At 65.3% G+C, this 22,972-nt stretch overlaps 2 protein-coding genes across 3 annotated transcripts; one reads left to right on the top strand and one right to left on the bottom strand.

Annotated features, from left to right (window-relative positions):
- Positions 1-78: 78 nt before the first annotated feature.
- Positions 79-3,053, bottom strand: PPM1N (protein phosphatase, Mg2+/Mn2+ dependent 1N (putative)). Its single transcript, XM_075017911.1, has 5 exons — positions 2,148-3,053; positions 1,366-1,483; positions 629-740; positions 371-431; positions 79-108 (listed from the first exon to the last, which is right to left on the bottom strand). Exons 1-5 carry the CDS (start codon positions 3,051-3,053, stop codon positions 79-81), a joined length of 1,227 nt encoding a protein of 408 aa, XP_074874012.1.
- Positions 3,054-5,580: 2,527 nt separating this feature from the next.
- On the top strand, positions 5,581-22,721 carry RTN2 (reticulon 2). Of its 2 annotated transcripts, XM_075016392.1 has the most exons (10): positions 5,581-5,651; positions 11,445-11,489; positions 11,707-12,207; positions 12,471-12,704; positions 17,072-17,279; positions 18,468-18,606; positions 19,918-19,987; positions 20,114-20,160; positions 20,613-20,671; positions 22,048-22,721. In XM_075016392.1, the coding sequence occupies exons 1-10, from the start codon at positions 5,621-5,623 to the stop codon at positions 22,088-22,090; spliced, it is 1,377 nt and encodes a 458-aa protein (XP_074872493.1). In that variant the 5' UTR covers positions 5,581-5,620; the 3' UTR covers positions 22,091-22,721. The 2 variants fall into 2 exon arrangements, with proteins under 2 accessions (XP_074872493.1, XP_074872492.1); XM_075016391.1 differs by lacking the exons at positions 5,581-5,651; positions 11,445-11,489; positions 11,707-12,207; positions 12,471-12,704 and adding an exon at positions 14,810-14,946.
- The last annotated feature ends 251 nt before the right edge of the window (positions 22,722-22,972 follow it).

The raw sequence follows: 22,972 nt of genomic DNA, 5'->3' as shown, positions 1-22,972 counted from the left end.
GAGAGCTGGGGGGGTGCTGCTGCTGTCGGGGTTGGCCAGGATCTTCGCCCCATGGATCCTCTGCCCTGGGGGCTCTGCTCAGCAGGGGGCGCTGCTCCCACTGGGTCCCTGCAATGGAGCAAACAGCAACAGGGTTGTCCCATGGGTCCAGACATGGGCTGGGGGGGCAGCAGGGGATGCTGGGGGTGCAGGGAGGGGGAAGTGGTAGCTGGGCTGGAGAGTGTGCAGGGGGGTTGGAGGGAGCAGGGGCTGGGGGGCCATGGGACAGCGGGGCAGAGGCTATGGAGCAGAGGTTGTGGCTGCAGAGTGGAGGGGCTGGGGGGGTGTGGGGCTGAGGGAACAGGTGCTGAGGGTCACAGTCAGTCCTTACCGATGTCTGAGGCTTGCAGTGCTGCTGCAGGCGCTCATAGGCCTCTATGACCACGGCCCTCCTGCAAGGACAGCGGGGTCAGTGCCTGACTGCCCACCGGACCCCCACCAACCACTTGCTTGTGGGTCTCCCAGGGCAGGGAGGTCCCAGCCCCTCCTCTCCCTGGAGCCACAGGGCAGCCGCAGGGCTGGGGCGCAGAGCCCAGGTGCAAGGGCCCCATGCAGGGAGGGGCGCCTGCATCGGGGGGTCCTTACTCACTTGCTGGCCAGACCCCCGCCAGGGGGCAAGCCGGGGGTCCCCTCAGACACCAGGCACTGGAATACGGCCACCAGGCTGACCGCTCCCTGCTCCTGCTGCTCCGCATACAGCTCTGTGGGGAGAGGGGCCAGAACGGGACCGGTTCTGCCAGGCGCCCACCGCCCCGCTCCGTGCTGCCACCCCTATGTCCCTGCCCTGCTGCTGCCCCTCCCCTCCCCCCACTGCCCCGCCCTCCCCCATCCCCCCACTGCCCCCCTCCCCACTACCCCTGCCCTCCCCTCCCCCATCCCCCACTACCCCTGCCCTCCCCCCACTGCCCCTGCCCGCCCTCCCCCCACTACCCCTGCCCTCCCCCTCCCCCCACTGCTTCTCCTCTCCCCGCACTGCCCCTGCCCTCCCCTCCCCCATCCCCCACTACCCCTGCCCTCCCCCCACTGCCCCTGCCCTCCCCTCCCCCATCCCCCACTACCCCTCCCCCATCCCCCACTGCCCCTGCCCTCCCCTCCCCCATCCCCCACTGCCCCTGCCCTCCCCTCCCCCCAACTGCCCCTGCCCTCCCCCAGTACTTTTCCCCTCCCTGCTGCTCCTGCCCCCCTTCCCTTCCCCTGGCTGCCCCACCTGCCCCCCTCGAGGGGCGGTCGCTGACACAGGCAGGGGTGGGCGCCCCAGTGTCAGGTGCCTGGTCCGGCTGCCCCATCACCAGGGGGCTGGTGCTGCTGGGGCCCCACCGCACCCACCTGCCACCCGCCTCTCCAGGTGGGCATCCAGCTCCCGCTCCCTCCGCAGGGCGGTGGCGGAGGGGCCGGGGGCCCCTGGGAAGGACACCACCATGCAGGTCATGTTGTCGCGGCTGCCCTGGGCGGAGAGAGCCAGCGGGTCAGGGGCCCCTAAAGGAACCCGGGTACAGCCCAGCGTGGAGTCCCCAGGCCCATAGCACCTCCCCAGCCCAGAGCAGGAACCCAGCCAACCGGGCAGTGCTGGGGGGCTCCCCCTCCCCCCATCCTCTCCGCCCCCAACAGCTTGCCAGATACAAGAGCCAGCGTCTGCAGGGGGGCCCCTTCCCCCCCACACCCGCCAGCCAGCCCCAGCTCTGGGGCGGTGTGGGGCTGGCGCCCCCTAGAGGCAAAAGGCCCCATGTCCCTTCCCCCCAGCCCTGGGGCCAGCGCCCCCTAGAGGGGAAAGCCCTGAACTTGTCCCCCCCCCAACCCCAGCCAGCCAGGCTTCACCTTGGGGCCAGATTGGAGGTGGCGCCCCCTACAGCCCCCAGACCCTGTTCCTTGCCCCACACCCTCAGCCAGCCAGATCCCTGCCTTGGCGTTGGATGGGAGCCTCTGCCCCCTGTGGGGAAGACCCCAGGCCCTGTTTTCTGCCTCGCCCCCTGAGCCAGCCAGTCCCCTCTCCTGGGGCTGGAGGGGACCCAGTGCCCCCTAGAGGGGAAAGGCCCCGTGCCCCATTCCCTGCCCCCCCACCCTGCAGCTGGCTGGGAGCTAGGCCTGCTGGAGCCCCGCGCCCGCCTGACCTTGTAGAGCCCGGCATCCAGCACCTGCTGGCACACGGCCAGCGGGTCATCAGTGAGCAGCAGGCGGGAGCGGACGAAGGCGCACAGCCCCTCGGTGTCGAAGGCCTCCCAGACGCCGTCGCAGGCCAGCACCAGGAACTCGTCCTCGTCGGGGCAGCGCGCCAGCTCGTACACCTCAGGCTCGGGCGAGACCAGCTGCTCGGTCGGGCCCCGCCAGGCCACGGCCTTGTAGGCGAAGTCGCCCAGGGCGCGGGAGACGGCCAGGGAGCCGTTGAGACGGTGCAGCGTGACGGTGCCGCCGGCGTTCTCGATCCGCGCCCGCTCCTGCGGCCGGCTGGGCTTGTGGTCCTCGGTGTAGAAGGTGAGGCGGCCGGCCCGGCACAGCAGCGCCCGCGAGTCACCCAGGTTGATGAAGTAGAGGTGGCGCGGCGAGACCAGCACGGCCACGGCGGTGGAGCCGGCAGGTTCCCAGCCCTCGGCCTGCGCCAGCGCCTGCATGTGGCGGTCGATGCGCAGGAAGCCCTGGCGCACCGCCTCCTTCACCGCCTCGGGCGCCTCCGGCTCCGCCGCGAAGGCCTCGTCCGCCACCACCTCCCCCAGCAGATGGCGGGCGCAGAACTGTGCCACCGTGCTGCCCGCGTGGCCATCGTACACCGCGAAGAAGGCCCAGCCGGCTGGGCCACCCGGCAGCTGGGGCTGGGCCGTGTGGGCATCCTCCATGTGTGCCCGCCAGCCCTGCATGGCGCCCAGCCCGTAGCGCAGCCCGCCCCCCTCGCCCCGCTCCAGCAGCTTCTCCGTGTGTGGCGCCTCCAGGTAGGAGCTGGGCCCCTCGCCGTGCTCGCCCCGGAAGAGCCGGGAGACCAGCCGCTCCGCCTGTGCCACCAGCCCCCGCACAAAGGATGCCATGCCCCCTGGGGGCCGGGCAATGCCCTGGCAACTCACCCGCTGCCGAGCCAGCTGCCCCTGGCCAAGGGCCCTGGGGAGTCCTCCCAGGCCTGCTGCCCTGGGGCGGCACCTCCCGGTACCAGCCCCCGATCTCGGGCCGGTGATGGTTTCTCAGCCCCCTGAAGCTGCCGTCTCCCTGGGGCCGTTCCTGGCATCCTTCCTGGGGCTGCGCGGCCAGCTTCACCCCCAGTGACACGTGCGTCCCAGTGCCTATGGCTGCTCTGTCCTCCCTGGCACCATAATCCCTCATCCTGCAGCTAAATATGGAACGTAAAAGCCCCTAATCCCTGCCCGGCCATGGGCCAACCAGCACCGGGGGGCCTGCAAGTCCCAGCTATGGGCACCAGCACCCCAGAGCCAGCACCGCCCCAGACACCATGGGTATGGCCCAGGGGCCTATACTGCAGGGAAAGGGCAGATCGGCAAAGGGAGGGTCCGGGACTGAGAGGGCGTGGAGGGAACATGGAGGGGGGTGGGGTAGATGTGGGGGTGGGGCGGAGAGGGGCCAGGGAGATGGAGGGGGCTCTGGTGGCAGAGAGCAGAGGCAAGCTGTGGAGGCAGGTGGGATGTGGGGCGTGGAGGGGCCAGGCCCATGGCACCGTTGCTAATGGCGTCATGGAGGGTAAGTCGTGGGGACCTCCTCGCCGGACATAAGCTTTAATCCCTGGAGACTCCAGGACAGCCCTGGGGGCTCTTGGGGTTCAGAACTGGGGTGGCCCCATGGCCATTGGGGGTCATAGCTGAGCTGTCTGGGCGAGGTGCCCTGGAGGGCAGGGGGAGCGGCAGGGCCCTGCTGGGCAGGTTTACCGACTTTCTAGTCACACAAAACCCAGCACCTTTCGTCCATCCCCCCAGAAGCCCCACCCCCTTCAAAGGCTCCGCCCCATCCCCAAGGCCGCGCCCCTTTCCCCAAGGCCCCGCCCCTCACTCTGTTTCCCCCTCCCACTGTCTCTTGCTCTGCCACCCTCACTTAACTGGTTCATTTTCACAGGGCTGGCTGTGGTGGAGGTACAAGGTGGCAGTGAGGGCTCTGGCAGGGGGGCTCTGGCAGGGGAGAGGGATGAGGGCCCAGGCTGGGGAGGAGGCAAGGAGGTGAGGGGTTCCAGGTATGGGAAGCAAGGGGCTGGCTGAGGTGGGGGGTTAGGGGGTGGGAGTGGGTGCAGGATCTGGCTGTGAGTGTGGGCCCTGAGGTGGGGCTGGCAATGCAGAGTTTGGGGTGCAGGAAGGGGGCTCTGGGCTCAGACCAAGGGGTCCAGAGGCTGGGGGTTCAGGGTTGGGGTGAGGAAGTGGCAGATCCCAGCAGGGGCAGGTGGCTTTTATGCCTTTGTGAGCTCAGACTCCTCCCCACATCGCTTCACATGGAAATGTCACTTGTTTTCACTGCCCGGCCGAAGTTACTGGGCAGGGTCGCTGGGGACCCTGTTGACACCCACTATACCCCAGAGGTGACTGCATCACAGCACTGGGTGAGGGATCCCTATATAAATAGACCTGCCCACCCCAGACGTGGCTGCATGGCAGAGGCAGTGAACCCTGCTACTCCCAGGTGGGGGCAGTGCTGTGCCATCTGGCCCCCCAGGCTGTTCACCCTCCAGGTAGGGACAGGGCAGTGCTGGGCCCTGCCACCCACTCAGCCTGGTGAGGGGCAGTGCGGGGGCCTGGACAGGACTGCACCTCTGGGGGACACCCAGAATCAGCCTTGCCCTGAACCCAGCCCCAGGGGAAAACCTGTGCAACCCATCACTGCTGGCACCGGTCCTGCTGCCTGCACCCTGGGGTGCAGAGCCAGGCCTCAGGGCTCCATGCAGGGGGCCTGTCTGCATTCTTGGAGCGCAGACTGTGAGTGGGGAGGGACATAGTGCCAGGGGTGGGGTGGGGGGGCTTCAGTTTCTGGTACCCAGGGGAGGAGATGCCCAGGCCCACCCCACCTGGCATTGCCCCCCATGTACCTCCTGAGGACTCAATGCTCCCTCTTCCCCCATGATGTACCCACACCCCTCCCATCTACCCCCTCCCCCTCCAGCTCCATCTACCCACCCCTCCTCCTCCCATCTCCCCAACCCCTTCCCCTCCAGCCCCATCTACCCACCCCTCCTCCTCCCATCTACCCCACCCCTCCCCTCCATCCTCCCTGTCTCCCCCAACCCCTCCCTCTGCATCCCCTCTGATCCACCCCTCCCCCATCCCTTCCATCCTCCCTATCTCCCCCCACCCCGACCCCTCCCCCCAGCGATCTCCCCCCAAGTTCTCTTCCTTCCCCTGCGCCTTTGTCTGCGTCCCCCTTTGTCTGCGTCTTCCCCCCCAACACTCCCCGCCCCTCGCCTTTGTGAGCCGCCGCCGCCCTCCCTCCTCCGCAGCCCCCCCCAGGCCGCAGTCGCTCGCGGGCCAGCGCGGAGGGGCCGCTGGCTGCAGGGCCACCCGGCCGGCCGGCGGCAGCAGCATGGGGCCGCGGAGATGAGAGCCTGGGGGCGCCGGGGGGCAGCGCCGCCGCAGCGCACCGCGAGCCCCATGAAGGGAGCGGCGGGGCCATGGGGCAGGTCCTGGGGTTCGCCCACTGCAGTAAGTAGCCGGGGCCGGGCGCGGGATCGGGCCCGGGGGGAAGATCTGGGCTGGGTGGGGGATCGGGCCAGGGCGTGGAGGGATCGGGACCAGGAGGCAGAAGGATCAGGGCTGGGCGGAGGATCGGGCCCGGGCGTGGCGGGATCGGGCCCCGGGCGCCCCCGACCCAGCCTGGCTCCTGCGGTGCTCTGGGGGCCCCACAAGCCGGGAGCGGCGGGCCGCTGGGGAGCCGCTGCGAGGGCTCCCGGCCCGGGGCCTGGTGGTGGTGGCTTCCCCCCGGCGGCAGGGGGAGAGGGCCCTGGTGGGGCTGCGGGGAACAGGGACCCCCTGGTGCGTGCCAGTCCCGTGCCGCAGCTGGTGCCCCCGGTTGGCTCTGGTCCATCAGCATCCATGGGCTGGGCCCCTCCCCCCAGTGCTGCCTGGGGCTGGGGGGTTGTTATTGACCCTGAGTGACCCACCCATCCCACTGCAGCCTTTGCCCCAGGGCCGGGGTGTGGCCAGGACTCCCCAGAGATTAGGGGGAGACACAGGCCTGGGGCTGCCAAGGAGCAGGGTGCAGGAGGGAGCCATTGTCCTCTGTTGGGTGTGTTACCCAACCATTGCCTTGCTAGTAGGTGTATTATGGTAGTGCATGGGCTGGACCCCTCCACTGTGCCCTGCACACACACACAGAGCTGGAATTCACCAGTGATTTTTCCTGAAGGGAAATTCACCTTGTGTCGCATCAAAAATTTCTCCCCAACATTTCAATTTTCTGCTGGGAAATTGTTGCGGGCCCCTGGGCTCCTCCTGTGGGGCACCCGGCTCTGGGGCAGAGACCCAGACAGGCCCCAGGGAGCCAACTGCAGGCCTGGGTCAGAACCATCCAGAGGTTTCCAGAGTGAAATGTTGCCAAGCTTCAGTGCAGTGAAAGCTGAGCTTTGGTGTGTGCGGGAACGGGGCCGCCCTGCGTGTGTGTTGGGGTGTGCGGGAATGGGGCAGCCCTGTGTGTGTGTTGGGGTGTGCGGGAATAGGGCAGCCCTGTGTGTGTTGGGGTGTGTGGGAAGGGGGCATCCCTGTGTGTGTGTTGGGGTGTGTAGTAACAGGGCAGCCTGTGTGTGTGTTGGGGTGTGCGGGAACAGGGCCACCCTGCGTGTGTGTTGGGGTGTGTAGTAACGGAGCAGCCCTGTGTGTGTGTTGGGGTGTGTAGGAAGGAGGCAGCCCTGGGTGTGTGTTGGGGTGTGTGGGAAGGAGGCAGCCCTGTGTGTGTGTTGGGGTGTGCGGGAATGGGGCCACCCTGCGTGTGTGTTGGGGTGTGCGGGAATGGGGCAGCCCTGTGTGTGTGTTGGGGTGTGTAGGAAGGAGGCAGCCCTGTGTGTGTGTTGGGGTGTGCGGGAATGGGGCCACCCTGCGTGTGTGTTGGGGTGTGCGGGAATGGGGCAGCCCTGTGTGTGTGTTGGGGTGTGTAGTAAAGCAGCAGCCCTGGGTGTGTTGGGGTTTGTTCCCAATTAAGGATTTTTAAAAAGGTCCAAAGTTCCAAGTTATTGGTAGCGCAGGGATGTCATTTTTCAGGAGTCATTCCTGGGGACTCGGTACGGTCAGGGCTAACCCCTTACTCCAATGCACGCTAGGGGGCGCTGGGCTATAGGGCACAGGCAGGCCTGGCCCATTCGTGCAGTCCCACTGGGGGGCACTTGGCTATGTATAGGGTAATGTAGAGGTGCAGGCAAGGCTAACTGTCACAGACTCACAGGTCCTGCCCACACTCAGCCCATCCAGTCCTCAGTGTGACAGGCCTTCTCGGGGTTCAGCCCCTCCACCGCCTGGGGATGCACCTCTCAGGGTCTCCAGTTAGACCCTGCAAACCCGCCCAGAGCTGCAGCTCATTTTTGCAGATATGGATATGGAAACTCTACCCCCAGCTGGCCTGGCTCTGCCCTGGGCCCTCGTGGGAGTCCCCTCTCTGTGCCCTGGAGCCTGCCTGCCCAGAGGGAATAGTGCAGCCCTGTTCTCCAGGGCAGAGTGACTCTCCACCAACAGGAAACAGGAGGTTCTTTTGTGCATACAGCCTCGGAACTCTCAGGGCCTCCCTCAGCCCAGCACCTCTGAGTCCCCCTGCAGCCAAGTGGGCTCTATCTGATCTCTCTGCTCCGTCCAGAAGCCCCCTCCTTCCAGCCCAGCCTCCGATCTCCCTCCCCAGCAGCCTCTCCCTCCTTTGTCCTCTGGCCAAGCAAACAGGGTCACCTGGGCCCCTCACTTCTCCCCCTCCTCTCTCTTCCTCCTTTGTTTCCCCCAGGCTGGGACCAGCTGCTCAGGTCAGGGGACTCTGTCCACAGTCCATTGTCCCCCCACTGGCCAGACCCCGCGCCTGAGCTGGGCCTCCCAGTCACCAGGTCACCAGTCACTGGGGTCTCCATTCTTCAGCCCACTGGCCGGGGTTCCCTGTTCCATGCTGGTCCCTGGAAAAACAAACTCCTTCCCCTGCTCCCCTCATTAAACCGGTGACTCCCAGGGACGCTGAGTGCCACCCACGCTGCAGGCAAACCCTGCAACCTCCCACACATAGCTCCCCACTTCGTCACACTGATCCATTCCCGCGGTCCTCCTGGGGTTGCTGGCCGAAGGGCACAGGCAGGACTGAGCCATTCCTGAGGCACACACCAGGGAGCGCTGTGCTGGAGGGTGCAGGCAGCATTGACCCATTCCTGCTGTTGCACTGGGGGAGCACTGGGGTATAGGACCCAGGCAGGATTGACCCATGTGCTATTGCACTGGGGGGGCACTGGGGTATAGGACCCAGGCAGGATTGACCGATGTGCTATTGCACTGGGGGGGGCACTGGGGTATAGGACCCAGGCAGGACTGACCTGCCTGCTGCACTAGGAAGGTGCAGGGGTAAAGGGGACAGGGGTAGGTAGGGCGGACTGCACGGTGCCAGTGTAACTGACCTTTCCCCAAGAGGCCAGCCAGCGGCCTGGAGTCGGGGCTTAGCCCTTTGCAAAGGGTCCCAGGGAAAAGGAAAGTGAATGATTCAGGGACCTCACAGCAATGATGCAAAGATAGCGATCCTGCTCCAGGAGTGTGGTGACCCTTGCTGGGCCCTGCCTTTGGCCACACAGCGTCCCCTACTGGGCCCTGCCCCAGCCGCATGGCACCCCACTGAGCCCTGGCCGCATGGTGCCCCCAGCTGGGTCCTAGACACGTGGTCACGCAGCCTCCCCAACTGAGCCCTTCCCCCCAGGTGCACAGAGCCCCCGCTGGGCCCTGCCCCTGGCTGCACAGCGCCCCACTTCTGACACCTGCCTCTGACTGTGTGGCGCCCCCTGCTGGGCCCTGCAGCACAGTGCCCCTTCCTGTTGCTCACAGCAGCCTGGGTTTGCCTTCATTGTGGGGTGGGGAGAGGGCTGGAGCGGGTGTCAGTGAGCAGGGGAGATAAATGGGCCCCTTTTCTTGTGGCCCCCTCCAAGGCACCCGTCATCTCTGACCTGCTGGGGAAGCAGACATTTTGGGGCAGGAGGAGGCTCCTTCAGCCAGCAGGTCCCTGGCTGCACTCCAGCCCATGCGCGAACCCCCACCTTGGTGGGGCTCTGGGCAGCTTTGGGGGTGGGGCCAGAACAGACTGTGGTGAGATCTGGCAATAGCTTCTCCCCTGTCTAGGGAGAGCCCTGCCCTGGCCAATGGGGCTCACATAACAGTGCTCCATGCTGGGCAGCCTGAATTAGGCCCATAGTGGCTGCCCCAAGGGTCTGTGTCCCAGCTGAGGGGAGGTAAGGTGGAGATACCCCAAGAAGCCTCCCTCAGCTCAGCCTGGCTCTGAATCTCCCCAGCACACGGCCCCTGCATGCAAAGGGCCTGCTAGCAACCCGCAAACCTGTGTGTATTAGGGGGTGGGAGAGGAGCAGCGTGCGGGGGCAGGAGGCGGTGCAGGTGCTGGAGAGGGCTTTGCGTGTGGCTTGCAGTCGTCACCTTGGCTGGCAGGGCCAGGAAGGAGTGAAAGCTTGTGGCCACGGCTGTTCCAGGTGCTGCTGTTGTGCTTGTGAGAAGCACAGGGGATGGGTGTGGGGGGAAAGGCAATGAGCTGTTTATTGAGAACACAAAGTGAAAAGCATGTGTATGCACACACCCACACACACACCCACACATCCTGTCTGTGTACATACGGACACCAGTCTGTGGCTCAGAGCAATTTCATGCCCCATTAGATTGGGCCCAGGTGCGGGAGCTGGGTCCTGTTGGTCGCGATTCCGATGCTGCTTCTTGCCAGGACGAACCCAGAAAACCGCTGCAAAGCTGCTCACTCCCACAACTGCCACCTCCCCTGTGAAGCCTCAACAATCACTCCTATTTACACCAGCGCTCATGGGACACTGTGCTTTTCAGATGTGGCCCCAGATGGGTCTGAGATTACGTATCCATTCTCAAGGGCCGGGGCTACTTTGTCACCCCTTGGGTTCTCAACCTGCTCTCATCACGGCGGGAATGTTTTCATGACTTTCTCCTGTCTCTGAGACCCTGGGTCCCGCCTTTGGCACGTCTGTGCCTAGAAACGCCCTTCAGAGTTACCGAGTGAACACACATTCTTTGTGCCTACCCAAACACTGTCACTGCAAAGTGCAGAACTCTGGAAGGACACGTCACAGAGGTCTGCGCCATCTAGACGAACATCCACGCCCGACGTCAGGGGTCAGCAACCCCCGGCACGCGTGCTGAGAGCGGCGCATGAGCCGATTTTCATTGGCCCGTGAGGCAGGACCTCAGCCTCGCCCCTCCTCCCCCGCGCAGGCGGGAGCTTGTTCAAAGACTGGCGGCCTGTGGGTTAGCAAAAGGCCAGCTCATGCTGCCAGCCACCAGCTACACAGTAAAGTTCTGCATCTGAATTTACTTACAGATGAAGCTGTTGCAGGTAGGACTGTTAGTGACTTTAAAAAGTATCCCTCACCCTCCGCCCGTACCTAGAGGTCAAATTTCAGCCCTCTGCCTTGGTAAGGTGGCTGACTTTGCCCTCCACCCTGCTGTGAGCATAAGCAGTCACTGGGACTCTTCTGATCTGGTCTTGCCTTGATTTCTATAACAGACCCAAGCAGCCTTCTTGGATGTGTTTTTACCCACAGCACTAAGGCCGTTCTTGCTACTCAGCGAGGGTGGCGGGCAGGGTACACTGAGGCACATTATACTCCGTGAGGTTTAGTATTGTAACCGTATACAAACATCCGAACACTTTATTTTAGCCCCATGGCCACAGGGCCTGCATTCGGTGAGACCGTGTTTTAGGTCTCGCTCAGGTTTGATCTGGTCGTAAAGGATGCAGAACAGCTGATCTCCCAGGAATGCTCAGTATCCTGGAGGGAGGGTGGGAGGCTCAGCAGGGGGCCTTCTCCCACAGCAGCTGACCCCAATAGGCCAGTGCAGGGCGACGGGGTGCTGTGCTGCATGCAGTGGGATGGAGGCTCCCCTGGCAGTCAGAGCTGGCCCCAGTTCAGCACCAGGGGGCGCTGTGTGGCAGGGAGTGAGATGGGGGCGGGTGGGGGGGCTCAGCAGGGGGCGCTCTCCCCTGGCAGTTGATAGTGTCCCCAGTGTCCCAGTGCGGCACTGGGGGGCGCTGTGCTGCAGGGAGCAGGATGGGGGGGTTAAGTAGGGGGCGTTCTCCCCCCAGTCGGTGCTGGCCGCAGTGCAGCACTGGGGGGCGCTGTGCTGCAGGAGGCGCTGGGCTGCTGGCAGTGGGTTGGAGCGGGGGCTCAGCTGGGGCGTGGCGTCACTTGTGGTCCAGGGCTCAGGAAGGGGGCTGACCACAAGGCTTCCCTCTGTCTCTCGCAGAAGAATCTCCTTCTACTGCCTCTACCACACCTGACTCTACTGATGGTGAGTCCCTGCCCTGGACACCCTCTCCCCAGGGCTCCCCGTGTGGGTGGGTGGTCCCCTCACCGACCTTGCCCTGGGGGGGCTTGGATCCCCATGACCTAGTCCTTCCCGAGAGGCAGGGGAGGGACAGATCCTCTCACAGCCTTGTCCCCCAGGTGTTTTGTCCCTCCTGGCCATGCCCCTCTGCCTCCACTAACTCCCGCACACCCTCCGGCAGGCGGCAACGACGAGTCGGATTTTCCGGAGCTGCAGACGGCGCGGGAATTCTCCGAGGATGAGGATGAGGACGAGGAGACATCCGTGGACTGGGGGACCCCGAGGGAGCTGACCTTCTCATACATCACCTTCGCGGGTGGCCCCGATTCCAGCCCCTCCAGTGAGCCCGGTCCCCGCGGGAGGCGGGACTCCCTGGCCCGCCGGATGAAGGGCCCCCTGCCCCGCCCTGAGACCTGCGAGACGTTGGTGCCCGCGCTGGGTGACAGCCTGGAGAGCATCCCCAGCCTGAGCCAGTCGCCTGAGGGCGAGCGGGAGCTGCTGGCTGGACAGTGTGAGGGGCTGGAACCCTTTTCGGCCTGGGACCCCCCCTTGAGCTACACCCATGAGCCCATCCCCCCGGCCTGCGAGGACCAGGAGCCACCAGCTGTGCCAGGTGGGGATGGGTCTGAGGGCCCCCCTTGGGGGGCAGAGGAGCAGCCGGAAACCCACATGGCACACTCAGGTATGGACTGTGGGAGACGGGGTCATGCCCCTGTGCCCTGCATCCCCCAGGTCATGTGACTCAGTCTCTGGCGTGGGGCTGGGCTTATGTGACTGTCCCCCCCCCGATCTGGGGAGGCAAGAGAAGTGGGGAGCCATGGGGGGGCTCTGTTGGGGGGCAGAAGGGAGGGGAGCTGGCTGGAAGGAAGGGTCTGCATGGCTGGGGTGGGGAGGGCTCCTGGCAGTGACCCTGGCGATGACCTCACCACCTCCTGTCCCTCTCAGAGGCTGCTCTGGAGATGGCGCCAGGGGACTGCCCGCGACCCAAGGCCTTAATGCCCTGTCCTGCAGAAGGCAGCCCCGGGCCCACTGACACCGAGGGCAGCCAGCAACCGCCACGGACCTCAGCTGCCCCCAACCCACAGCAGGAGGGGGAGCAGGAAGTTACAGAGCCAATCACCGAACAGCAGCTGGACGGGCTGGACCAATCAGGGAATACTCCAGGAGTGTACATCATAGGTGAGCCGTCAATGGACGCAGGAGCTGGCGACCAGGTGGGCGGTGAGAGACAGGTGAATCACGCGGCACAGGAGTCCCGGGGCAGGGCACTGCCATGAGGAAGCTCGCAGCACAGTAGTCCTGGCTGGGGCATTCCCATGGGGAAGCTCACAATGCCCAGGGGCCTTGGCTGGGTGCTGGGAGGCTGCCTCCATCCTCCCCCGAGGGCTCCTCACAGCTTCTGGGCTGGTGCCCGGGCAGGATCCCAGGACAGGCAAGTCGGGAGGTATACATAGCCCCGGTGCTGACAGCAGCATATCCCAGAGCCGTGGAGCAGGGAGCGTGGCTGGTCCATGGCTCCCTGAGAATCCCACAGCCGGGAGAGGGCTGCTCCACCTCCTGCATGCTGAGCTGGTATGAGGGGGATGCTTACACCGGGATCCCTCACGCCAGGCTGTAGTGCAGCCGCCTCTGGGCTGGGGCACAGGGGTTGGTTATACAAGGATCCCATGCCCAGTGCTATAATGCAGCCATCTCTGGGGTGCGGTGCAGGGCATGGTTTGACAGGGATCCCATCCCCTGAATTAAGATGCAACGGGCGCTGAGCTCTGGTGCAGGGACTGCGCCTAAGATCCTTCTACGGCATGGCCACGCAGCTTAAAACAAACAAACAAAAATCCCAAGCCCCCAAAACAATATTAATAATAATAATGATAATAATAATAATCTGACTAATAAGCTCCATGCTGAGGCCAGGGCTATTTTGCATGGGCCTGCCATAGCTGGGAGAGCAGCAGCCTTCACCCAGCCCAGCCTCACCTGGTGAGGTGACTCTCAGAGCTGCTGCAGTGACAGAAGACTTAGGGGAGCCCCCTTACCCAGGGGACCTTGTACCCCAAATCTCTCATCCCCAGCCCCATCCCAGACCCCACCCCCCCAGCCAGGGCCCTCATCCCCCTGCTCTGAGCTCCCTCCCGCCCTCCAAACTCCCAGCGCCACCCCTGCCCATCCTGTCCGTGCGCAGAAGGAGTTGTGTGAGTGCAGGGGATGTGTTGCATGGCCCTGCTGTGTCACAGGCCATCTCTGTAGTAATGGAGAGAACAAAATTCATTCTGCATGTGGACGGAACCGATTAGAGGGAGCACGAGGCTGCACCGAAGGGTGAATCAGCATGACCCTGCAGGGGCAGGGGGTTCCCCTTGGCAGGCTCCATCGCAGCTGGAGTCAGCCCAGTGTTCTGGGGTTCACACTGACTCCAGTGTGAGACACTGGGGTTCACCTAACAGCACAGCTCCCCTGGAGGCAGCATGGACAGAGCCCCCTTCCCCTGCTCCAGAGCACCCCCTAGAGCCACCCTGGGGAATTGGGGTCTGTGCTGATGAGCAGGGGAGGCCCTGCTCACACCCTACAGCTCCCTGTGGGGCTCTGGAAGGGCACCAGAAGCTGAGTTCCCCCCCCGCCCACCCCACAGCCATCCATTGTCGCTGCTGCTCTCAGGAGCCTGGCTTAGGGGCACTGGGGGCTGAGACATAGCCTGCAGTGGGGTTTGCACTGTGGACTTCACGTACCAAGCCTAGGGCCTGGCTGCTGGGGTTGGGAGCCAGGACTCCTGGGTTCTATCCTCTGCTGTGCCCCTTGAGCCAGTTCCTTTCTGGCTCAGGGCCTCAGCTCTGTGCAGTGGGGAGAGTGAGCCAGTCTTGCTTGGTTATCCTGGTTGAGGAGAGCAGGGCAGGACGGGGCAGTGGGGTGCAACTCCCTCTGATGGGGGATCACGTTCAGAACCAAACGTTCTGGTGGACAGAATCTATAGCCTCAGCCTCCCACTCCCTTCCTAGGGCTGAGATAGAACCCAGGAGTCCTGGCTCCCAGTTGCTGCTCTAACCACTAGACCCCACTCCCCCCGAGGGCTGGGTAGGTTCCCAAGAGTCACATCTCTCAGCCTCCTCTGCTCTGACCCGCACTGGGGAGAGAACCCAGGAGTCCTGGTGCATAGTCCCTGTGCGTTAAGCACTGGCCCCCCCTGCCCCCCCGGCTATTACCTGCCCTCCGCAGCTGCCCTGTCAGCAGCCCAGTCCCCAGGAAGGACAGGAAGCGTGGTGGCGTGATGGGAGACGGCAGCTGGGATTCGTTGGCTATAAATAGCCCCTGGACTGGCCCCTTTCTCAGCCTGCTGCCCCTGGCCCCCACCCACCACCCAGAAACGGGGAGCTGACGGGACCCTCACACTGCATGGCAGGCCAAGGGCTCGCGATGGGCAGCACAGGTTAGAGATGCCCCTTCGGGGCTCAGGGGCACCTCACAAGGCTGAGCCTGGCCAGGGGGCGCTGTGGTGGGGGGTTGGGCTCAGGCGGCGAGTTGGGGGCTGGGGCACTGGGGGGCTGGGGAGTGGGGTGGGGGCATGTTGCAGGCAGGGCAAATGGGCTCAGGAAAGTGGGGCTGGGGTCAGAGCTGTGGGTTGCAGTTGGGGGGAACCCAATCCCCATGGCTGTAACCTGCCCCCACAGCCTGTGCCTGTGGGCAGGGTATCACCCCCCCAGCCCCGATGCCTGGCATTTGGGCCTGTCAGTTACCAGCTGGGGGAGGGGGAGCAGCACCATCCTGACAGCTGCAGGCCAACGGCTAAACTTAGCCACGAGCTGCCCGCAAAGGGGAGGGTCCCCCAGTCCTCTGGGGAACAACGCCCCCCACTGCCATGTAAAGGGGGGGGTCTGGGAATGGCACTTATGGGGAGCGGCCATGGGTGGAGGAGGGAGTGGGCACTGGGGGGAAGGGGAGGGAGCAGTGGTGGTGGCACTGGCAGGGAATGGGCACTGGGGGCTGTGGAGCAGGCACTGGCACTGCAGGGGGTGTGGAGGTACCGATAGCAGCACTGCAGGGGGTGTGGAGGTGTAGATAGCGGCACTGCAGGGGGTGTGGAGGTACGGATAGCGGCACTGCAGGGGGTGTGGCAGTATGGATAGCGGCACTGCAGGGGGTGTGGAGGTACGGATAGCAGCAGTGCAGGGGGTGTGGAAGTACAGATAGCGGCACTGCAGGGGGTGTGTTGGTATGGATAGCGGCACTGCAGGGGGTGTGGAGGTATGGATAGCGGCACTGCAGGGGGTGTGGCGGTATGGATAGCAGTGCTGCAGAGGGCACTGAGATGTGGACACTGTATGGGGCTCTGGCACTGCAGGAGATGCTGAGGTGTGGACACTTCAGGAAGCACTGGAATTTCAGTGGGTGCTGGGATGTGAGCACTCCAGGGGGTGCTGAAGTGTGGGCAGTGGCACTGCAGGGGCCCTGGTGCTGGAGGGTTGCTGACATGTGGTCACTGCAGGGGCCTGGGTACTGTAGGGTGCTGAGGTGTGGGCAGTGCAAGGATGCTGGCTCTGTTGGGGGGGGCGGGGCACTGGTGGGCACCTCCCGTGTGTGGCCCCGGTGGGTCCTGGTACTGGAGCTGGTGTGGGGCCCCTGGCCCAGTCTCAGACACCCTGTGGGATGGGAACACAGAGCAAGGGCGCCTTGACCCCCACCCCACCCTGTTCCCCAAGTGTATCCCATTGCCCAGCCGGTGAGGAGGCCTGAAATGCCCCAGGCAGGGCGGGCACTGACTCAGGGTGCCCACAGCCCTGGGGGTCCCCCTCAGGGGCAGGCACGAGACCTGGGCTGAGCAGCAGCTGCTGCTGTTTCACTGAGGGCTGGCGCCCAGACACTCCGCATCTGCCCCAGCCCACGTGGCACCCCATGGCCCAGCCAGCTGCCCCAAACACAGCCACGCCAGCTCCACCCCACTGCTGCAGTTGGGTGCCCACTGTGGGGATAGCCGAGGGGGCCAGCCTCCCCCAGCACCCGCGGGTGGCACCTCACCCTAGTGACTGGCTGCAGCAGAGGATTCCTCCTGGCCGGGCGCTGCTGGGGAGAGCCCAGTCTGTGCCAGGGTTTGGCCAGAGTTGGGGGCTGGAGAGTCTGTGCCCAGGAACCGGGCGCTCACTGCATGGAACTTATTATTCTCACCCAGCCTCAGATGCAGCGGCAGGTCCCCGTGTGGGGAGGAGGGGCCCTGAGGGGGTGGGGGGTGGGGTCTTGGAGGGATGGAGTCAGGGGTCCCCAGCTGGGCTGGGGGTGTCCCTGGGGGGCTGAGCTGGGGGTTTCCAGGTTCGCGGAGACCCCAGGGGCTGAGCTGGGGGAACGGGTGCTGGATGGATGGGGCCAGGTGTCCCCAGGTGGGCTGGGGGCGTCCCTGGGGGGCTGAGCTGAGGGAGGGGGCCCCTGAGGGGGGAGCCAGGTGGGCTGTGGCCCCGGGGGCCTGGCAGCGGTCTAGGATGGAGGGCCCCAGGGAAGCCCCTGGCCCTGGGAGCATCAGAGTCGGGGGCAGATCAGGGCCCCACTGACGCTCTCCCCCACAGTGGCGGACCTGGTGTACTGGCGGGACACCCGCACCTCGGCGCTCATCTTCACCGGCATCATGGTGACTCTCCTGTGCCTGCTGCACTTCAGCATCATCAGCGTGGCCTCCTACGGTGCCCTGGCCGTGCTGGGCACCACCATCTCGCTGCGGCTGGGCCGCAAGGCACTGCAGGCCCTGCGCCGCTCCGACGGCGCCAACCCCTTCCAGTGAGTGAGGCTGGCGCCCACCTGGGAGTGTTACCCCCCATGGGGACCCCCGCCTGGGAACGCAGCCACCCCAGGGCCCTGCCTGGGAGTGTTACCCCCCACAGGGACCCCCGCCTGGGAACGCAGCCACCCCAGGGCCCTGCCTGGGAATGTGCCCCCCCATGGGGACCCCCACCTGGGTCCATGACTCCCCCAGGGCTTCCACCTGGAACTGTTACCCCCGCAGGGCACAGCCCAGGAGTGTTTCCCTTCCCCGTGGGACCCCCCCCACCTGGGAGTGTGACCCTCCAGGGCCCTGCTGAGGAATGTCTCCCCTACTCTGGTCCTGCTTGGGAGTGCAGTGCCTGCCAGGGACTGCCACCCCCCAGGGCCCCTGCCACGGACTGTGACCCCCGTGTGAGCCCCCCAGAACCTCTGCCAGGGACTGTGACCCACCCCCGGGCCCCCGCCTGGTAATGCAGCTCCTCCCGAGACTCCACCAGAGACTGCAGCCCTCTGGGGTCCCCATGTGGGAGGACAATACCCCAAAGCCCCTGCCCTGACTGCAACCCGCCCTGGGCCCCCCACAAAGTGCAACCCACCCCTGGGCCCCCTCCAGCCCCCCTGCCAAGAAGTGCATCCCTCCCATGTGGGTGTCCCCCCCCGGGAGTGTGACCCCACAACACCCCTCCCCCTTTCACTGACTGCCCCCCTCCCCTGACACCCTCTTCCAGAGAGGCCCCCCCCAGCACACGGCTCACCCCCATCCTCCCCAGTTCAAGGGCACGGTCCCCCCCACCTCCCACCTTCCTAGCTGGAGACAAAACCTCAGAGCCCCCCTCCAGTGGATCTGCCCCCCCACTTCAGTGAGTACCACCAACTCCCCCACCCTGGAGGCCATCCCCAGATCCCTCCTTCCTCAGCAGTCCAGGCTGTCCCAGCTGGGGGCGCTGTGGGGTGCAAGGCTGGAGCTGGCTGGGGGACCCTCCTGGGTACTCCAGCCCCAGCCTATCCCAACAGGGGGTGCTGTGGGGTGCAAGGCTGGAGCTGGCTGGGGGACCCTCCTGGGTACTCCAGCTCCAGCCTATCCCAGCAGGGGGTGCTGTGGGGTGCAAGGTGGGAGCTGGGACTGGGGGGGAGCGCTGCTGGGAGCCAGATGTTCTGCTGGGTCCCCCACTGGCTAACTCCCCACCCCCACCCTATGCTCAGGGCCCAGCTGGATGCTGACCTGCCGCTGTCCCAGGAGCAGCTGGAGTGCCTCGCCTCACGGCTCAGCCAGGACATCCTGGCGGCCGCCCACACCCTGCGCCGCCTCTTCCTGGTGGAGGATCTGGTGGACTCAATCAAGGTGGGTGCTGGGCAGCCCCCCACAGGGTTGCCCCGGCTCCCTGTCCCTGCCAGTGTTGGGGGGATGACACACTGGGAGCAAGCAGAAGCATTGACCTGTGTGTCTCCCACCCCACAGCGGGGCACAGCTGGGGAGGGTTTTGCACCTTCCCCTCTGGATTTACCTAATCCCCCCATCCCATGCTCCCCGTGGCCCTATGGGGGGTACCTGTCTCTGGGTTTGGCAGGAAGGTGGGAGTGGGGTCAGTGATCAGTGGGAGCAGACAAAGGATGCCCCCCCATGCCAGCTAAAGGGGGATGCCCGTACTGTACCAGTGTGGGGATGCAGGGGGAGCCGGGGCCTGAGGCTGGTGGGGAGACGGCCAGGGGATGGCCATGCCTGGTGGGCAGGGACGTGGGCCGGCGAGTGGCTGAGGCAGGCGCAGGGCAGGGCACTGGGAAGACGGAGGCACTGCCCAAGGATGTGCTGGGGGGACGCACTCACAGCTAGCTCGGAAATTCCAGAACGGGCTCCCACGGCTTCACCCTCCTTGTACCCCTGCCTGAGCCGGATGACACTGGGGCTGCTCCACCCTGGCTCTCCGGTCCAGCTCAGGGCACAGAGCCTCCCACGGGGCCCCCTGCTGTAACCCCAAACCCAGCACTGGCCTGTCTGTACACAGCACTGCCCTGCCCTACTGTTCGGCCCTCACGCACCTGCAGCATCCAGGCCCCTAGCACCCAGCTTAGGGCCCCCTGGCCTCGAACACACAGAGTTGGGGAACTGTGCCTGCTCCCCAGGGCCCCAGGGGGGTGGGGGGGGGTGGAGGGTGGGGCTGTCTGCTCAGCACCCCTTACTGGAGGCTGGGACTAAGAACCTGAGAGAATCTGCTGGGCAGAGCCAGCCCATCTCTCCAGGAGCGTCTACACTTGCATTCCTCTTTCGAAAGAGGTATGCAAATGAGGGAAATCGAAAATGCAAACATTGTGTATATTTGCATATTTGACATCTCCTTTGCATATTCTTATTTTGAAAGAGCTTCTTGTGAAAGGAGAAAACCAGTGTAGATGCTGCTCTTTAATGAATGGGAAGAAGGATTTTTTCGAAGATGGGGTTTATGTTCGAAAGAGCAGTGTCTACACTGGTTTCCTTCTTTCGAAAGAAGCTCTTTTGAAATAAGAATTTCAAAAGATTTCCCTCATTTGCATACATCTTTCGAAAGAGGAATGCAAGTGTAGACACACCCTCCCTGTCCCCAGCATTGCAGGGCGCTGGGGCCAGCTGCAGCCCCCGGGCTGTCCGCGCTCTGACCACACTCTCTCCTGCTTGCAGTTCGCCTTCCTCTTCTACATCCTCACCTATGTGGGAGCCGTGTTCAATGGGCTGACGCTGCTCATCCTAGGTAGGACGGACGGAGAGGGAGCGTGGGGGGCAGGAGTGGTGTGGAGGGAGCAGTGGGGTGAGCCTGGCTCCAGGGGAGGGAGTTTGGGGACCAGTGTGTGACTGACCTGCTCCTTTCTGCCCCCAGGTGTGATAAGTGCATTTACCTTCCCCCTGCTCTACCGGCAACACCAGGTGAGTGGCAGGGGCAGCGCCGGGCCATGTGCATGGGCTGTCATGGCCAGCCCAGCGTGCTGCAGCTCACGGGTGCTGCTGGTGGCTCAGTGGCTCCAGGAGCCCTTGGCCTGTGCACCCACTCCAGGCAGGAGAGAGGGACGGCACCCCTGGAAGGGCCAGGCCTCGTGCCCCCTTCTCTGCTCCCCTTGAGCCAGACAGGCCCTGCCCTGGAGCAGAGGGGAGCCAGCGCCTCCTGGAAGGGACAGGCCCCCTCCCAGCCAACCAGTCCCTGCCCTGGGGCCAGGGGGGAGCTGGCACCCCATGGCCTATTCCCTGGAGCTCTCTCCCTTGTTCAGCGAGCCCCACGGGTGGCACAGTGCCCAGCACTCCTGAGCCCTGTTACTGTGCCAGGGTCTGCGGAGGGGGCTCTGCCCCAACTGCCCAGTGACCTTCTGCTCCCTCTGTTCCAGGCACAGATTGACCAGTATGTGGGGCTGGTGAGGAACCAGCTGAGTCACCTCCGAGCCAAGTAAGCTCCCCCCACCCCTGCCCCGTCGCTGCCAAGGGGGGAGGGGATGAGGCTCACAGGGGCAATGGGTCATTGTCTCCCATGCAACCGAAATGACCCCACAACACAACCCACACGATGCCCTGCAGCACAGCGCCCTCCGCCCAGCACCCGGCCCTGATCCCTGCAGCCGGGCACCATCTGCTGGGCCCCCACCCTGCTCCCTGCAGCACAGCGCCCCCTGCTGGGCCCCCTTCCCCTCCCTGCAGCACAGCGCCCCCTGCTGGGCCCCCACCCTGCTCCCTGCAGCACAGCGCCCCCTGCTGGGCCCCCACCCTGCTCCCTGCAGCACAGCGCCCCCTGCTGGGCCCCTGCCCCATCCCTGCAGCACAGCGCCCCCTGCTGGGCCCCCTTCCCCTCCCTGCAGCACAGCGCCCCCTGCTGGGCCCCCACCCTGCTCCCTGCAGCACAGCGCCCCCTGCTGGGCCCCTGCCCCATCCCTGCAGCACAGCATCCCCTGCTGGGCCCCCACCCTGCTCCCTGCAGCACAGCGCCCCCTGCTGGGCCCCCTTCCCTTCCCTGCAGCACAGCACCCCCTGCTGGGCCCCTTTCCCCTCCCTGCAGCACAGCGCCCCCTGCTGGGCCCCCTTCCCCTCCCTGCAGCACAGCGCCCCCTGCTGGGCCCCCTTCCCTTCCCTGCAGCACAGCGCCCCCTGCTGGGCCCCTTTCCCCTCCCTGCAGCACAGCGCCCCCTGCTGGGCCCCCTTCCCCTCCCTGCAGCACAGCGCCCCCTGCTGGGCCCCCTTCTCCTCCCTGCAGCACAGCACCCCCTGCTGGGCCCCTACCAGGCTCCTTGCAGCACATCGCCCCCTGCTGAGTCCCTGCCCTGATTCCCCACAGAGCAGGGCCCCAATTCCCTACAGCCCAGCACCCCCCAGTGAGCCTGCAGTCTCCATTCCCCACAAGGTGGCCTCTCCCACCCATCCCCACTCCTCATAGTGCAGCACCCACCCACCCACCGACCTCCCAGCTGCCCCTCCCTTCCTCCCACTTCCCAGAGCATGGAGCCCTGGACCCCCTCTCCTGCCTCTGCAGCACAGGCCAGCCCCCTGCCAAGCCCCCTCCCCTGCTCCCTGCAGCACGGTGTCCTCACAGGACTTCCCTGCAGGGCTGCTGCTTGTCCATCCAGCCCTGCCCAGCCCAGCTCCAGGGTTCCTGCAGGATGTGATGTGCTGCCCCCTACGGACAGGGGGTCTGAGCTGGACAGACAGGGCTGGAGTCTGGGTGACCCTGGGAGCCTGCGTCTGCCCCACCACGAATGGGTGCTGGGAGTAAGAGGGGGACCGGGGGACTGGGGGAGCAACGCCGGTGGTGACGTTTCTCTCTCGCCCCTTTAGGATTCAGGCCAAGCTCCCAAGTGCCAAAGCGAAGCCAGAATGAGCAACCGCCCCAGCTCACAGCAGCGACATGCCCTCCCCACCTGCTGCCCTCCAACCCTGTAGCCCCTCTGAGGGGCACCCCTCCCCCGAGGGCTCAGGACCCAAGCCCCTCTGCCAGCAGGAGCCAGCTGCAGCTCGGCCCTTCCACTGCCCTGCCCTGGCCCTGTGCGGTGTGGGAGGGGACGGCAGAAGTGCCCTGGGGGTGGGGGTGACCAAGAGGCGGCTCCACATTTGGCCCTGGGCTGGGGCACCGGGTGCAGCTTTCCGTGGCTAGAGGCCCCTGCATGCCACCCTCTGCCTGGAGCCAAGCGGCACAGCCTGCAGGGCCCTGCCCAGTGGCTGCCATGGTGCCGCAGCCTGGCAGCATGGCTTCGGGGGGGGGGCCATCTGGGCGGGGGTGGGGGAGGTGGGGGGGCTCAGACCCAAGTGAATTCAAGGTCTGTGACTGGGAAGTGGGGACCTGGCAGCTTGTTGTATCCGAGCCCCCTCCCCCTCCCACCGCTGTTTTTAGTCCAGTGGCCCCTTTGTGGATTTGGCTGCCCCCTCCCTGGCACCACGGGGCAGCCACAGCCCGAGCGCCTGCACTGCTCCCCTCGGATTTACACTTTAATAAAAACGCTGGTGAAAACGTTGCCCGGCAGAGTCCTCCGCGGCAGCGGGGCCCCCGCGTTCCCTGTAAGCTGAGCTTGGGTGGCTGAACAGGAGAAAGTCAGAGGCCACCCAGCTGATTAGCAGAGCACCTGCAGCCGGCAGCCTGTATCTCCATCGGTGGTGCACATCCGCACAGTCACACAGCAAAATTTATTCCACCCATGGATGGAAAAAAAAATGGTGGGGGCACTGCCCAGCACCAGCCGACTGGGTGGAGGGGCAGTCAGGCTCC

Source organism: Carettochelys insculpta, chromosome 22, assembly GCF_033958435.1.
Source record: "Carettochelys insculpta isolate YL-2023 chromosome 22, ASM3395843v1, whole genome shotgun sequence".
Taxonomy (NCBI): Eukaryota; Metazoa; Chordata; order Testudines; family Carettochelyidae; genus Carettochelys; species Carettochelys insculpta.
Note: the sequence above shows the minus strand (reverse complement) of the source record. Positions and strands in the feature narration are given on the sequence as shown.